General features: G+C 51.8%; 1 protein-coding gene across 7 annotated transcripts in view; it reads left to right on the forward strand.

The window, feature by feature from the left end:
* Window positions 1-16,588, forward strand: part of LOC140211616 (semaphorin-6D-like) — a 61,387-nt gene that overhangs the window by 26,105 nt on the left and 18,694 nt on the right. For 6 of the 7 annotated variants that reach the window (XM_072281575.1, XM_072281564.1, XM_072281539.1 and 3 more), the window contains exons 2-5: window positions 11,462-11,634; window positions 12,033-12,147; window positions 15,430-15,490; window positions 15,726-15,788. In XM_072281575.1, the coding sequence (XP_072137676.1) occupies window positions 11,505-11,634; window positions 12,033-12,147; window positions 15,430-15,490; window positions 15,726-15,788 (369 nt within the window). In that variant the 5' untranslated portion in view covers window positions 11,462-11,504. The remainder of the gene's footprint in view (window positions 1-11,461; window positions 11,635-12,032; window positions 12,148-15,429; window positions 15,491-15,725; window positions 15,789-16,588) is intronic. The other variant, XM_072281593.1, reaches the window with a different exon arrangement.

Below are 16,588 nucleotides of genomic sequence, written 5' to 3' on the forward strand. Positions count from 1 at the left end.
GGACGGGCTGGCTTCCTTGTGGCTGACAAGAGCCAACCTCCTGCCTGGAAGGTAGGGGTTTGAGGCTTGCCTGTGAGAGTGTCCCTTAGCCTGTCGACTGGCCCCAAGAGGCTCCCTGCAGAGCAAGCCAAGGTCGGGCCTCAAACCCAGAGCCCCAGATGAGAGACACATTAACACAGTGGCCTCGTAGGCTGACAGCCCAGCAGGGTATGAGGCCTACATTGCTGAATAGCCTCCTCTTGACTATAGGCACCCCCTTCCTGAGGCCGACATAGAATAGGTTTCACCATGAGGGGAATGAACGAAGGGTTGTAATTTAGAATTTAATTAAATCTTTCTCCCTTCCATGCCGAGGAAAGGTGCAAATTGACATTAACAAATGCCAAGCCCTCAAACCAATTGCTCTTCAATTAGTTTCTGACCATCTCCTCATCATTTGTCAGTCTCGCTGTGTCTGACAGGCACTGAGGCTGGAAGTTAACTGATGTGAAGACTGAGACAGAGGGCCGATTAGAAACTCCCCCCCCCCCCGCTCCCTTAGGGCGAGCGATTCTGCTCCTCAGGGAGAGGGGAGGGGGAGTTCTAAATGCATCTCAGTAGAAACCTTCCCCAAGTGGCTTCTCCACTAACCCACCTATAGTACGACACGGTCCCTCCTCACCACCCCTCCCACAGCGAGGTACTCCCCCCTCACTGCCCCTAACTCACCTATAGTACGACACGGTCCCTCCTCACTGGCCCTCTCACCCTGAGACATTCCCCCCTCACCACCCCTCCCACAGTGCGGTGCTCCCACCTCACCGGCCCTCCCACAGCGTGACGCTCCCTCCCACCACCCCTCCCACAGCGTGATGCTCCCTCCTCACCGCCCCTCCCACAGCGTGACACTCCCTCCCACCGCTCCTCCCACAGTGCGGTGCTCCCTCCCACAGCGTGATGCTCCCTCCTCACCGCCCCTCCCACAGCGAGATGCTCCTTCCTCACCGCCCCTCCCACAGCACGGTCCCTCGTGTGGGACCAGCTCCCAATACAGGTTTCAAGTATTTGGCTGTGTTCCGTGCCCCATCGACTCCCACCGTGACAGGTACAGGCAGCACCCCCTCCGCTTGTAGACACCCAGACACCCGATAGAGATGGGCAGTCCCGCGGAGTAGAGCCCCCGACGTTTGCTGCTGAGGGCCGCCGTTCTCCGCAAAGGCAATGCCCCCGATGCATGGCATCTCGGAGGGTACAGGTACCTCTGCAGGGTCCTGACTGGGTCTGCTGGGACTGTATTCAGAAGAATGAGAGGGAATCTCATAGAAACATGTAAAATTATGAAAGGGATAGATAAGATAGAGGCAGGAAAGTTGTTTCCACTGGTAGGTGAGACTAGAACTAGGGGACATGGCCTTGGGATTTGGGAGAGTAGATTTAAGACGGAGATAATGGAAACTGCTTGTCCCGGATGGCAGGGAATCTGCCAGGGAAGCAGTAGAGGTTATTTGATTAAGTATATTTAAGACACAGTTTGATCAATTTTTGCATAGGTGGGGCATGTGGGGTGTTAAAGGTTGTGAGGAAAAGGCAGGTAGGTGGAGCTGAGTCTGTGGCCAGATCAGCCATGATCTTATTGATGGCCGAGCAGGCTCAACGGGCCAGTTGGCCGACTCCTGCTCCTATTTCTTACGTTCTGACATGGAGAGCCACCAGCTCGGTATGTATTCACACACAGCGACGGAGCGCTCTCTCCGGATGGCAGCAGAGACACAGCTTCCTAGCTCCCTCTGTGCCTGAGGAAGGTGGTGCTGACCCTGGAGAGAGTCCAGCGGCAGTTCACAGGAGCAGTTCTGGGAACAACAGGGTTAACGTACGACGAGTGTTCGAGGCCTGTTCTCGACGGAGTTCAGAAGGGTGTGGGTGGAGAGTACGGATCTCAGTGAAACCGTCTGGACGCCGAACGGCCTGAACAGAGGAGACATGGAGAGAGTGAGAGAGTGTGGCCTCTGAGTAAAGGGGAATTTCTTCACACAGAGGGTGAATCCAACCACAAAAAGATGTCAGTAATCCACCCTCTCAAACACATTCTCAGAATTGGAATTATCACCGACTTGAATGTCATGAAATTTGTCATTTCGTGCCAGCAGTACAATGCAAAGGCATAAAGTTACTGCAAATTACAAAATAAATCAAAAATTTAAAAGACAGGCTATCAAGGCAGCTCACGCCTTTGTGGACCATTCAGAAATCCGCTGGCGGACGGGGAAGACGCTGTTCCTGAGTGAGGGTCTTTAGGCTCCTGTACCTCCTCTCAGACGGTAGTAATGGGAAGAAGGCATGTCCTTCAAGATGGGTGCTGCCTTCTTGGGGCAGCACCTCGTAAAGATGCCCTCGATGGCGGAGGGTGCTGTGCCTGTGATCGATCTGACTGAGGCTACAACCCTCCGCAGCCTCTTGTGATCCTGAGCAGTGATGCCCCCCCCCCGCTCAGAATGCTCTGCACTCTACGTCCGTAGGTATTTGTTAGAGTCTTTGCTGACCTATCGAATCTGAAGCTCGTAATGAAGTAGAGCTGCTGGTGTCGCTTCTTCATTCATCCTCTGAGATATTGACGTGCAGGAACTTGAAGCCACTCGCCCTCGCTACCGTTGACACCTCGGGGAGGACTGGTGTGTGTTCTTTTCCCACGGTCAGTTCCTTGGTCCTGCTGATGCTGGGCGCAAGGTTGCTCTTCGACCAGCCGATCTCTCTCGCTCCTCTATGCCTCCTTGCCACTGTCAGAGGTTCTGCTGACAACGGGGATGTCCTTCGTGAATTTCTTCCAGTCAAGAGAAAGAAAAAGCAACTGACAGGGCAGGTCCTGGCTTAGATGTACATTGTCCTGAATGGATTGGCCTAGGACTATGTAGGACTGACCAGGGTGGATCATTTGGACCAGAAGGGAGCCCAGACAGCTGCCATTCCTGGCAAAGACCTTGTAATCTGTGTTGACGAGAGACAGTAGACACCAGTTTCTGATGAACAGACAGGACAGGAATGGTAATAACATTGTGTAAATCAGTGTTACATTAAGCCCACTGCCCTTACTGGGGCACAGGCTGTCGACAGCAGCTCGCCAGTCCTGTGCCCTGGGCCAGGCTTTCAAGTTGTCCCCAGGTGGAGCCCATCTTCTTGGGGGATCCTCCCTCTCCCAGGGATGAGGCCGTTGGAGCTTCTGTTGCCGATTCTGTAGTACAGTCATAGTCATACTTTATTAATCCTGGGGGAAATTGGTTTTCGTTACAGTTGCTCCATAAATAATAAATAGTAATAGAACCATAAATGGTTAAATAATAATATGTAAATTATGCCAGTAAATTATGAAATAAGACCAGGACTATTGGCTCAGGATGTCTGACCCTCCAAGGGAGGAGTTGTAAGGTTTGATGGCCACAGGCAGGAATGACTTCCTATGACGCTCTGTGCTGCATCTCGGTGGAATGAGTCTCTGGCTGAATGTACTCCTGTGCCCACCCAGTACATTATGTAGAGGATGGGAGACATTGTCCAAGATGGCATGCAACTTGGACAGCATCCTCTTTTCAGACACCGCCGTCAGAGAGTCCAGTTCCATCCCCACAACATCACTGGTCTTACAAATGAGTTTGTTGATTCTGTTGGTGTCTGCCACCCTCAGCCTGCTGCCCCAGCACACAACAGCAAACATGATAGCACTGGCCACCACAGACTCGTAGAACATCCTCAGCATCATCCGGCAGTTGGTAGAGGATGGGGTTTGCTAGCCCCATGGCCAGCCTCCTCCTTTCAGAGCCGGGCTGGGACCATCCATGGCAGGGTTTCAAATCCTTGTACCTGAAGACAAATCAATAGAGGCTTCGAATTTGGAGGCTAGGCCAGAATCTGTTTTGTCCCAGAGGAAAAGGCTTTGTTACTATGAGTAGGCCACTAGATTAGGTCATAACAGGTCAGTGTTAATCGCAGCCTCTAACAATGACATACCCCTAATTAAACACTTAATAATCCCTCCAACTACAGAAAGACATGAGTCATGTTACAAAATAAAAACAGCCTTCAAGCCTCTCAGAGCAGGAGACCCCACGAGTTAAGACTGCAACTGGGAGACGGCACTATGTCAGGAAGACTGCATCCACCATCGAAAATTCTCACCGTTCAGAAGCCTGGAGTCCCACACCGCCAGTTTCAGGAACAGCCACTGAGGTTGGGCATGACTGGAACTGGCGGTCACGGGTTAAGGGTGAAATGTTGAAGAGGAACATGAGGGAAATCTTCACTCAGATAGTGGTGAAACTGAGGAATGAGCTGCCAGTCTGAGCAGGTTCGATTACATTTAAGGGAAGTTTGGATAGGTACACGGGTAGGAAAGGTATGGAGGGCTATGGTCCGGGTATAGGTCAATGGGACTAGGCAGCATAGTAGTTTAGCACAGACAAGATGGACCGAAGGGTCTGTTTCTGTGCTGTAGTGCTCTGTGGCTTTACTTCCCTTCAACCGTTCAGTTCTTGGACCAACTGGCACAGCCCTCAGTACAGCAACATTGTGCCCACTCTGTACCGCAATGGAATTTATTCTTCTAATTGTGTTAATTCTACTCGAAACTGAGCATAACTTACATGTTTTTTCTTGCGAATTGTGTGAGCTGTGAGCCTGTGATGCTGCAGCAAGTAGGCTTTTCTTGTACCCGTGCGTGCACGGACTTGTGCAGATGACAGTAAACCCGACTTGGACGAGGCAAGCGCTATGACTCAACCTGAGGTTAGGTCTTATTATCCCTCGAGATATGTAAGGTTGTATGATTTCTGTTCCGTGACAAGCCCTGATCCTTAAGCATTTATTGCACAATCAGATTTCAGATTTACTTATTCAACGCACGTACGTGGGAACACACAGTGAAACATTGCGTTAACAACCGACACAACCGGGGATGTGCCGGGAGGGGGTAGGGGGGCAGTCTGCAAGAGTTGCCACACATTCTGGCGCCAGCACAGTGTGCCCACCATGTTGGCAGAACACAGAACACAACAAGTAACAGAACAACAAATGACCCTTCCCACCCACACACAGACCATTGTCCGACTCCAGGCTGCGAATCGGAAGTTTTCTGATGACTCTGCCATAGTTGGATGCATCAGCAAGGGAGATGAGGCTGAGTACAGGGCTACGGTAGGAAACTTTGTCACATGGTGTGAGCAGAATTATCTGCAGCTTAATGTGAAAAAGACTAAGGAGCTGGTGGTAGACCTGAGCAGAGCTAAGGTACCGGTAACCCCTGTTTCCATCCAGGGGGTCAGTGTGGACATGGTGGAGGATTACAAATACCTGGGGATACGAATTGACAATAAACTGGACTGGTCAAAGAACACTGAGGCTGTCTACAAGAAGGGTCAGAGCCGTCCCTATTTCCTGAGGAGACTGAGGTTCTTTAACATCTGCCGGACGATGCTGAGGATGTTCTACGAGTCTGTGGTGACCAGTGTGATCATGTTTGCTGTTGTGTGCTGGGGCAGCAGGCTGAGGGTAGCAGACACCAACAGAATCAACAAACTCATTCGTAAGGCCAGTGATGTTGTGGGGATGGAACTGGACTCTCTGACGGTGGTGTCTGAAAGAGGATGCTGTGTAAGTTGCATGCCATCTTGGACAATGTCTCCCATCCACTACATAATGTACTGGTTGGGCACAGGAGTACATTCAGCCAGAGACTCATTCCACCGAGATGCAACACAGAGCACCATAGGAAGTCATTCCTGCCTGTGGCCATCAAACTTTACAACTCCTCCCTTGGAGGGTCAGACACCCTGAGCCAATAGGCTGGTCCTGGACTTATTTCCTGGCATAATTTACATATTACTATTTAACTATTTATGGTTTTATTACTATTTAATTATTTATGGTGCAACTGTAACGAAAACCAATTTCCCCCGGGATCAATAAAGTATGACTATGATCTGCAGACTTCAGCCACTGGCCTTTGACTTCCGATCCTCTGATTGACCTTTGGGCTTCAGTGTTAGGTATTGACCCCCAGATGGGACCCCGAACCCTAGGCCCACCGACCTCACACCTCCACTTCTCATGGGCATCCTTTCCCCAGATGCACCGACCTGGGATTCTTGACAATAGGCATTGAATGCAGTCTTGGGCTTGTGGTTCAGAGAAGGAGGCTTGTCACAACTAAAGATGGGCCTGAGTTAAGGGCCAAAATTTTGCACTGGATAATTATTGTCACACGTATTGAGATCCAGAGAGAAACTTTACTCTTACAATAAGATGGACTGTTGACCTCACAATCTACCTCGTTATCACCTTGAATCTTATTGTCTGCCTGATTTGCACTCTCTCTGTAGCTGTTGCACTTTATTCTGCATTCTGTTATTGTTTTACCTTGTTCTCCCTCAATGCACTGTGTGATGATCTAATCTGTATGAACAGTATTAAGCTTTTCACCGTATCTTGGTACCTGTGACAATAATAACCCAACATCAATCCAGACAGATCAAGAGGTATAGGAGTGCTACTGGTTGCCTGGAATTCAAGGGTTGCAGGGTAATGTAGCAGCTCTATAAAACACTGGTTAGACCATGCTTGGAGTATTGTGTTCAGCTCTGGTCACTTCATTTATAGGAATGATGAGGGAGCTTTAGAGAGGGTGCAGAGGAGATTCATCAGGATGCTGTCCGGATTAGAGAGCATGTCTTATGAGGGTAGGTCGAGTGAGGTCGGACTTTGGAGTGAAGGAGGATGAGAGGTGACTTGGTAGAGGCGTATAAGATGATCAGAGGTGTAGATAAATGGATGTGCAGAGGACGTTTGCTATAGTGGGGTGGGGATGAGTCTGGGATCAGAGAGCACAGCATCACCCTTTTGAACAGAGATGAGAATCAGGGTCAGCTTTAATATCACCAGCATATGCCATGAAATGTGTTAACTTTACGGCACCATCACCATTATGTTGAAATTGTACAAGGCATTGGTAAGGCCAAATTTGGAGTATTGTGTACAGTTCTGGTCACCGAATTATAGGAAAGATGTCAATAAAATTGGGAGAGTACAGAGAAGAGTTACTAGAATGTTGCCTGGGTTTCATCACCTAAGTTACAGAGAAAGGTTGAACAAGTTAGGTCTTTATTCTTTGAAGCGTAGAAGGTTGAGGGGGGACTTGATAGAGGTATTTAAAATTATGAGAGGGATAGATAGAGTTGACATGGATAGGCTTTTTCCATTGAGAGTGGGGGAGATTCAAACAAGAGGACATGAGTTGAGAGTTAAAGGGCAAAAGTTTATGGGTAACATGAGGGGGAACTTCTTTACTCAGAGAGTGGTAGCTGTGTGGAACGAGCTTCCAGCAGAAGTGGATGAGGCAGGTTCTATGTTGTTGTTTAAAGTTCAATTGGACAGCTATATGGACAGGAAAGGAATGGAGGGTTATGGGCTGAGTGCAGGTCAGTGGGACTAGGTGAGTGTGTTCGGCAGGGACTAGAAGGGCCGAGATGGCCTGTTTCCGGCTGTATTTGTTATATGGTTATATGTGCCATACTCTACCAGAGCCTCGGTGACCACTTTCTTCCACCGCGGTCTGTTGGCAGTCAAACCTCTTGCATCTCTGGCGGGGAGGCTGGTCCACTTCTTGATGTTGTCGATCCAGGTTGTCCTCTGTCTGCCTCGGGAGCGGCTTCCTTCAACTCTGCCTTCAAGCACAGCGCATTGCAGTGCGTCATCGGTTTTTGAGATGCGTCCAAAATAGCAAAGTTTCCTTTGGATAACGGTTTCCAGAAGTATTGGTTTCGTGCCAATCTTCTCTAGGATGAAATTGTTGGATCTCCTTTCGATGTGTGATACCCTGAGGATCGGTCTGTATGTCCACATCTCAAATGCTGTCAGCTTCTTTTCGTCAGCTGCTTTTAGGGTCCATGTTTCACAGCCATACAGGGTTACTGGCCAGACGAGTCTCTTGAGGAGACGTATCCTGGTGTCAGAGCTCACAGATCTATCTTTCCAGATGTTCCAGGGTTTGGTAGTGCTTGTGCGTGCCATTGCTAGACTTCGCCTTATTTCCTCACAGCATTCGTTTGTGTCATTTAGTTCTGCACCAAGGTATATAAAGGAGGACTCTTGTTCGATCTTGTTGTTTCTGATGCAGATGTCAGCTTGAATTGCAGTTTTGTTTATCACCATAACTTTGGTCTTTTTGCCATTTATCAGCAATCCAAATTCAGCAGAGACTTTTGCAAGATTATTGAGTAGTGCTTGTAGGTAAACAACAGGAATTCTGCAGATGCTGGAAATTCAAGCAACACACATCAAAGTTGCTGGTGAACGCAGCAGGCCAGGCAGCATCTGTAAGAAGAGGAGCAGTCGACGTTTCAGGCCGAGACCCTTCGTCAGTGCTTGTAGGTCTTCTGTTGCGGCGAGCAGTAGTACAATGAAATAGATGATCAATAAATTTAAAGAAAACAAAAAACTGAGTTTCAGTAAGTATACATATGTCTATTAAACATTTAAGTTAAAATAATTAGAGCAAAAAAACTGAAATTAAAAAAGTAGTGAGGTAGTGTTGATTGGATTATTGTCCATTCACAAATCAGATGGCAGAGGGGAAGAAGCTGTTCCTGAATCGCTGAGTGTGTGTCTTCAGGCTCCTGTACCTCCTCCCTGATGGTAGCAATGAGAAGAGAGCACGTCGTGGGTGATGGGGGTCCTTATTGATGGATGCTGCCTTTCTGAGACATCACTCCTTGAAGATAGAGGCTAGTACCCATGATGGAGCTAACTAATTTTACAAGTTTCTGCAAGTTCTTTTGGTCCTGTGCAATATCGGTGATGCAACCAGTCAGAATGCTCTCTGCAGTACATTTGTAGAAGTTTTCAAGTTTTTTATTTGACACACCAAATCTCCTCAAACTCCAATTGAAGTAGAGCCTGTGTCTTGCCTTCTTTATAGCTGCATCAATATGATATAGGTCCTCAGAGATATTGACACCCTGGAACCTGAAATTGCTGTCTGGCTCCACTGAGGATTGGAGTGTGTTATAGTCATAGTCGTCATAGTCATACTTTATTGATCCCGGGGGAAATTGGTTTTCGTTACAGTTGCACCATAAATAATTAAATAGTAATAAAACCATAAATAGTTAAATAGTAATATGTAAATTAATGCCAGGAAATAAGTCCAGGACCAGCCTTTTGGCTCAGGGTGTCTGACCCTCCAAGGGAGGAGTTGTAAAGTTTGATGGCCACAGGCGGGAATGACTTCCTATGACGCTCTGTGTTGCATCTCGGTGGAATGAGTCTCTGGCTGAATGTACTCCTGTGCCCACCCAGTACATTATGTAGTGGATGGGAGACATTGTCCAAGATGGCATGCAACTTGGACAGCATCCTCTTTTCAGACACCACCGTCAGAGAGTCCAGTTCCATCCCCACAACATCACTGGCCTTACGAATGAGATTGTTGATTCTGTTGGTGTCTGCTACCCTCAGCGTGCTGCCCCAGTACACAACAGCAAACATGATCGCACTGGCTACCACAGACTCGTAGAAAATCCTCAGCATCATCCGGCAGATGTTAAAGAACCTCAGTGTCCTCAGGAAATAGAGACGGCTCTGACCCTTCTTGTAGACAGCCTCAGTGTTCTTTGTCCAGTCCAGTTTATTGTCGATTCATATCCCCAGGTATTTATAATCCTCCACCATTTCCACACTGACCCCCTGGATGGAAACAGGGGGTCACCGGTACCTCAGCTCTCCTCAGGTCTACCACCAGCTCCTTAGTCTTTTTCACATTAAGCTGCAGATAATCCTGCTCTCACCATGTTCCTTCAGCTTACCCTTTCTGAAGTCCTCAGTCAGCTCTTTAGTCTTGCCGACATTGAATGCAATGTTGTTGCTGTGACACCACTCAACTAACTGGTATATCTTGCTCCTATACACCCTCTCGTCACCGTCTGAAATCCTGCCAACAATGGTTGTGCCTTCAGCAAAGTTATTGATGACGTTTGAGCTGTGTCTAGCCACACAGTCACGGGCGCAGAGAGAGTCGAGCAGTGGGCTGAGCACACATCCCCATGGTATGCCAGTGTTGATTGTCAGCGAGGTGGAGATGTTAACTCCTGGTTGTGGTCTTCCGGCTGGGATGTCAAGAATTCAGTTGCAGATGGAGGCACAGAGGCCCAGGTTTTGTAGCTTTTTGATCAAGACTGTCGGAACGATGGTGTTAAATGCCGAGCTATGGTCAACGAGCTATTTGCATTTTTATGTCAGGATGCTGCTTATTGACTATAGGAATTTCATTTTTTTTTTTTTTTGGTCTATGCGTGAGCGTCTGTGTGCGCGTGCATGCATGTGCGATGTTGGCAGGACGATGTCGTTTTCGTGCCGTTACGAGGCGCGGAGCGAGAGACAGACTGTGTGGCGCGCCACTCCTCACACAGACATTTTGCAGTATTTTTCCCTTTTTTATCTTACGAGGTCGAGTTGCGATGGCGACTCAACCCGGCACGGATGGAAAGCGTAGTCGGGAAACCGGGTTCAAACCTGGGAACCTTCGTTCCGGAGTGCGGCACTGATGTCATTGCACCACCAGCCAGCCCTGACTATGGGAATTTCTTTGGCCAAATGACGGTGAATCGGTGGATTGCATTGCCACAGACAGCTGTGAAGGCCAAGTCATTGAGTATACCTAAAGCGGAGGTTGATAGTCAGGACATCAAAGGCTACGGGGAGAAGGCAGGAGAATGGGGTTGAGAGGGATAATAAATCAGCCGAGATGAAATAGCAGAGCAGACTCGATGGGCCGAGTGGCCTGATTCTGCTCCTATGTCTTTTGGTGCTTTGGTGGACAGCCAGCGACGTTTTCCTCAGGGCGGAAGTGGCTAAGAGAAGAGATCATACTTTTAAAGTGATTGGAGGGAAGTATTGGGAGGATGTCAGGGGTGAGTTCTTGAGACAGAGAGTGCTGGTTGTATGGAACGCCTGGCCAGAGGTGGTGGTAGAGGAGGGGACAGCAGGGACTTGTTGGTAGGCACCAGGATGATAGAAAATTGGAAGGCCACATGGGAGTGAAGGATCAAATAGATTAAAACAGGTTAAAATGCTGGCACAACATTGTGGGCCGAAGGGCCTGTACTGTGCTGTATAGACATCCGTTAGTCTTGTGAGACCATGGATTTGCGCCTTGGAAGGTTTCCAGGGCGCAGGCCTGGGCAAGGTTGTATGGAAGACCAGCAGTTGCCCATGCTGCAAGTCTCCCCTCTCCACGACACAGATGTTGTCCAAGGGAAGGGCACTAGGACCCATACAGCTTGGCACCGGTGTCGTCGCAGAGCAATGTGTGATTAAGTGCCTTGCTCAAGGACACAACACGCAGCCTCTGCTGAGGCTTGAACTGGCGACCTTCAGATCACTAGACGAACGCCCCTAACACACGGTGTGCTGTACTGTTCTATGCTCTGTGTTCTCGCCCTAGGTGATGCCTGTCCAGTGATCGGAGATTCCCCTCCCCGGGCACGATGCCCTCCGGGAAGCTGGCGCTGGAGCTCGGACTGCTGGCTTTGGCCCTCCTGTGGGCACCGAGACCCGGGGCTGTGAAGGCTGAGTTCCCCAAGGATCTGGTGCCGATCAACGTTGTACCCGGGCACGGTGGGTGGGCTGGGGAACCGCTGGGGCGTGAGTGAGGTCAATGGGTGTGGGTGAGGGGCTGTCGCGAGGTGCGGGGGGGGTCAGATGTGACGTGAGTGGGTGGGGTATCAGTGGCTGCGGGTTTCAGGAGGTGGGGGTTGGATGTGTGAGGATTTAACAGGGTGAGGACTGAGTGTGGTGGGGTGAATGACTGAGGGGATTAGGGTGTGGGGGGTGAATCTGTTTCAGGGGGTTGATGGGTAAAAGGTGAGCATCACTTGAGCATCAGCAGAGGTGTGGGGGGGGGGTGGGTAGTGTTGTGTCATGGTATTCTTCCCGCTGTCCCTCCACCCACAGCCCACAGCTGCATCGCACGAGCTGGGATCTTTCTGTGCTGACTGTCCCTCTCTCCCCCTCAGTTTTGCGGGGATACCCGGTGTTCCGAGGACTGATGCCAGAGAATGGGAGCGCCTCGCCAGAATTGCAGCTCCAGCGCCTGCTGCGTGTCAACCAGACGCTCTACGTAGCGGTGAGGTGAGAGGGCGAGGGTGGGTCCTCTCCATCGAGTCTGAGTGATGGTAGTGAGGTGAGAGGGCGAGGGTGGGTCCTCTCCATCGAGTCTGAGTGATGGTAGTGAGGTGAGAGGGTGAGGGTGGGTCCTCTCCATCGAGTCTGAGTGATGGTGGTGAGGTGAGAGGGCGAGGGTGGGTCCTCTCCATCGAGTCTGAGTGATGGTAGTGAGGTGAGAGGGCGAGGGTAGATCCTGCCCATCGAGTCTGAGTGATGGTGGTGAGGTGAGAGGGCGAGGGTGGGTCCTCTCCATCGAGTCTGAGTGATGGTAGTGAGGTGAGAGGGCGAGGGTAGATCCTGCCCATCGAGTCTGAGTGATGGTGGTGAGATGAGAGGGCGAGGGTGGGTCCTCTCCATCGAGTCTGAGTGATGGTGGTGAGGTGAGAGGTTGAGGGTGGTTCCTGCCCATCGAGTCTGAGTGATGGTGGTGAGGTGAGAGGGCGAGGGTGGGTCCTCTCCATCGAGTCTGAGTGATGGTGGTGAGGTGAGAGGGCGAGGGTAGGTCCTGCCCATCAAGTCTGAGCGATGGTGGTGAGGTGAGAGGGCGAGGGTGGGTCCTCTCCATCGAGTCTGAGTGATGGTAGTGAGGTGAGAGGGCGAGGGTGGGTCCTCTCCATCGAGTCTGAGTGATGGTGGTGAGGTGAGAGGGCGAGGGTGGGTCCTCTCCATCGAGTCTGAGTGACGGTAGTGAGGTGAGAGGGCGAGGGTGGGTCCTCTCCATCGAGTCTGAGTGACGGTGGTGAGGTGAGAGGGCGAGGGTGGGTCCTCTCCATCGAGTCTGAGTGACGGTAGTGAGGTGAGAGGGCGAGGGTGGGTCCTCTCCATCGAGTCTGAGTGTTGGTGGTGAGGTGAGAGGGCGAGGGTGGGTCCTCTCCATCGAGTCTGAGTGATGGTGGTGAGGTGAGAGGGCGAGGGTGGGTCCTCTCCATTGAGATGATGGTGTCTGGTGTGCAATGTCCCAGCGTTCGTATTACACTCCCATCCCTCCGGGAGTAACTCACAGAATCAGATTCATTATCGCTGTGTTTTGTGGCAGCAGTTCAGTTAAATAAATTATATCAGACATAAAATAAATTAAAATATGAAATGTATACTGCGTATATCGAAGCAGTGCAAGAAGAGAGGTGGTGTTCATAGGTTCAATGTCCACTCAGAGATCTGCTGGGGGGTGGGGGGGGTGGGGAAGAGACATTCCTGAACCGTTCAGCGTGGATCTTCGGGCTCCTGTACCTCCTCCCCGACGGTAGTAATGAGAAGAGGGGCATATTCCGGGTGGTGGGGGTCCGTAGTGATGGGTGCTGCCTTTTGAAGATGGCCTCGAAGCTGGAGAGACCAGTGCCTATGGAGAGCTGGCAAGTTTACAACTTTCTGCAGCTTTTTCCCATCCTGTGCAGTGGCTGTTCCTCCCCAGACGGTGATGCAGCCGGTCAGGATGCTCTTCAAGGCACATCCGTAGAAATTTGCGGGTGTCTTTGGTGACAGACCAATTCTCCTCAAGCTCCTAATGAAATATTGGCGCCATTGTGCCTTCTTTGCAATTCCATCAGTATGTTGGGCCCAGAATAGATTTTTCAGAGATGTTGACACCCAGCAACTTGAACCTGCTCACCCTTTCCACTTCTGATCCCTCTCCAAGAGCTGGGGTGTATTCCCTTGAATTTTCCTTGCTGGACTCCACAATCAGTTGCTTGGTCTTACTGATGTGACATTAGTGTTAGAGCAAGAATGCCGTCCCCTGGGTGAGCACCATGGTACTGCAATGGTTAACACCACACCACTGCAGCTCCGGGCTTTGGAGTCCTGCGTGAAGAGTTTGCACTCCCTCCCTGTGGAATGTGTGGGTTTCCTGCCACAGTCTAAAGGCTGTGGTTAATTGTCCCGTGATGAGGCTGGGGCAGAGGGCAGAGGTTCCCAGTCTTACGCCTCGGAGCCTTACCATTCACCGGGGGCTCCCTGGGCTAGGGTTAAATCCAGGGTCGCTGGGCAGCACAGCTCAAAGGGCCAGAAGGGCGTGTTCCTCACTGTATCCCAAATAAATAAATAATAAACATAATTCCCACGGGGAATTCCATGGGCTCCGGAGTGGGGGGGAACCGTGGGAATTCCATGGTCTCAGGAGGGAGATGGGAACCATGGGAATTCCATGGTCTCAGGAGGAAGGGGGAAACCATGGGAATTCCATGGCCTCAGCAGGGAGCTGGGAACCGTGGGGATTCCATGGGCTCAGGAGGAAGGGGGGAACCGTGGGAATTCCATGGGCTCAGGAGGGAGATGGGAACTGTGGGAATTCCATGGGCTCAGGATGGAGGTGGGAACGTGGGAATTCCATGGCCTCAGCAGGGAGATGGGAACCATGGGAATTCCATGGGCTCAGGAGGGAGATGGGAACCGTGGGAATTCCATGGGCTCAGGAGGGAGATGGGAACTGTGGGAATTCCATGGGCTCAGGATGGAGGTGGGAACCGTGGGAATTCCATGGCCTCAGCAGGGAGATGGGAACTGTGGGAATTCCATGGCCTCCACAGGGAGATGGGAACCGTGGGAATTCCATGGCCTCAGCAGGGAGCTGGGAACCGTGGGGATTCCATGGCCTCGGCAGGGAGATGGGAACCGTGGAAATTCCATGGGCTCAGGAGGAAGGGGGGAACCGTGGGAATTCCATGGGCTCAGGAGGGAGATGGGAACTGTGGGAATTCCATGGGCTCAGGATGGAGGTGGGAACGTGGGAATTCCATGGCCTCAGCAGGGAGATGGGAACCGTGGGAATTCCATGGCCTCAGCAGGGAGATGGGAACCATGGGAATTCCATGGGCTCAGGAGGGAGATGGGAACCGTGGGAATTCCATGGGCTCAGGAGGGAGATGGGAACTGTGGGAATTCCATGGGCTCAGGATGGAGGTGGGAACCGTGGGAATTCCATGGCCTCAGCAGGGAGATGGGAACTGTGGGAATTCCATGGCCTCCACAGGGAGATGGGAACCGTGGGAATTCCATGGCCTCAGCAGGGAGCTGGGAACCATGGGAATTCCATGGGCTCGGGAGGGAGGTGGGAACGTGGGAATTCCAAGTCCCAACGTCAGGGCTCCATGGGAATGGGAGCAGCTGAGTGAGCACACCGGGAGCTGGAGTGAGGTGGCCCGGAGCCGAGGTGTGGGTGGAGCACGGGAGGTGATGGGATGTCCAGTGCTGTCTGCTTCCAAGCTGCATCCTCCCTCATCACTCTCCGCCTTCCCCTCTCCCCCACAGGGATCACGTCTTCTCCTTTGACCTGGGCCACAGCTCGCAGGAGGGTCTCGTCCCCCACAGGGTGAGTGCTGAGCATGGATCGGGGGTAATTGGGTAGGTTAATCATTGGGGTTGGAGGGGAAGGGGGAAGAGGGGAGGTGGAGGGAGGAGAGGATTAGAGGGGAGGGGTGCGGACAGGGCCAGGTGGATGGGGAAGGAGACCTATCGGCCCAGAGCACCATGTTATGGCTCTGCGAGGCCGTCCCACCTTCCTGCGCAGGACGGGACATCACCAGGGGCTGCATTTCTCCTTGCAGGTGCTGAAGTGGAAAACGCGAAACAGTGACGTACAGAAGTGTGCGATGAGGGGGAAGCGGCCGGTGAGTGAGGGGGCGCCGAGGGAAGGGGGACTGAGGGGACAGCGACAGGTGGGGGGGCAGGGAAGCAACAATGGCAAGGGGGGAGGAGGGGGGAGGGGCAAGAGAGGATATGGGGAGGGGGATGGTAGGATATGGAGGGTAGGGAGGTGGGGGGTGTGAGGAGACGGGTGGGAGGAGGAGCGAAGGTGGAGAGGGGAGGGGAGTAGTGTGGAGAGGTGGGGATGAGACGGGAGAGAAGGAAGGAGGGGAGAGAAGAGGGAGATGTGAGTGGTCAAGGAGGAGGGATATGGGAGGGGAGGGAGGGATCTTGACGAGAAGTGGCCAAGGGAGTGAAGAGTGAAAGGAAGGAGGAGGAGGGGGCTGAGGTGGGTGAGGGAGGGGATGAGATTGGGGTGAGCAGGTGAGAGGAATGGAGGGAAGAGGAGAGTAGGGATGTTAAGAGGGAGAGAGGAGAGGAAGGGGAGGGAGGGGCGGGGCATGAGTGTGCAATGAAGGGGAGGTTGGAGAGGGGGGAGAGGAGGGAACAGGAATGGAGGGGAGGGGTGTGTGGGTAGAAGACAAGAGGAGGGAGGGGAGGGGAGAGGCTGGTTGTGGTCAGGGACTTTGGATTGTGGGTGGTTTCATTGGGAGGAGAGGATAACGGGTAGGGTCAGAGGGAAGGTGTTTAGGAAAGAAGGAGGGGCCAATGGATTGAGCTGCGGGCCAGGCTGGGGGCCGGTCATTGTGAGAGGATTGTGGGTAGGGTCAGATGAGGGGGCAGGTCAAGGAGAGGGGGTAATGGGCAGAGCCAGTGGGGTGGA

This window comes from Mobula birostris, chromosome 2 (assembly GCF_030028105.1).
Source record: "Mobula birostris isolate sMobBir1 chromosome 2, sMobBir1.hap1, whole genome shotgun sequence".
Lineage (NCBI taxonomy): Eukaryota > Metazoa > Chordata > Chondrichthyes > Myliobatiformes > Myliobatidae > Mobula > Mobula birostris.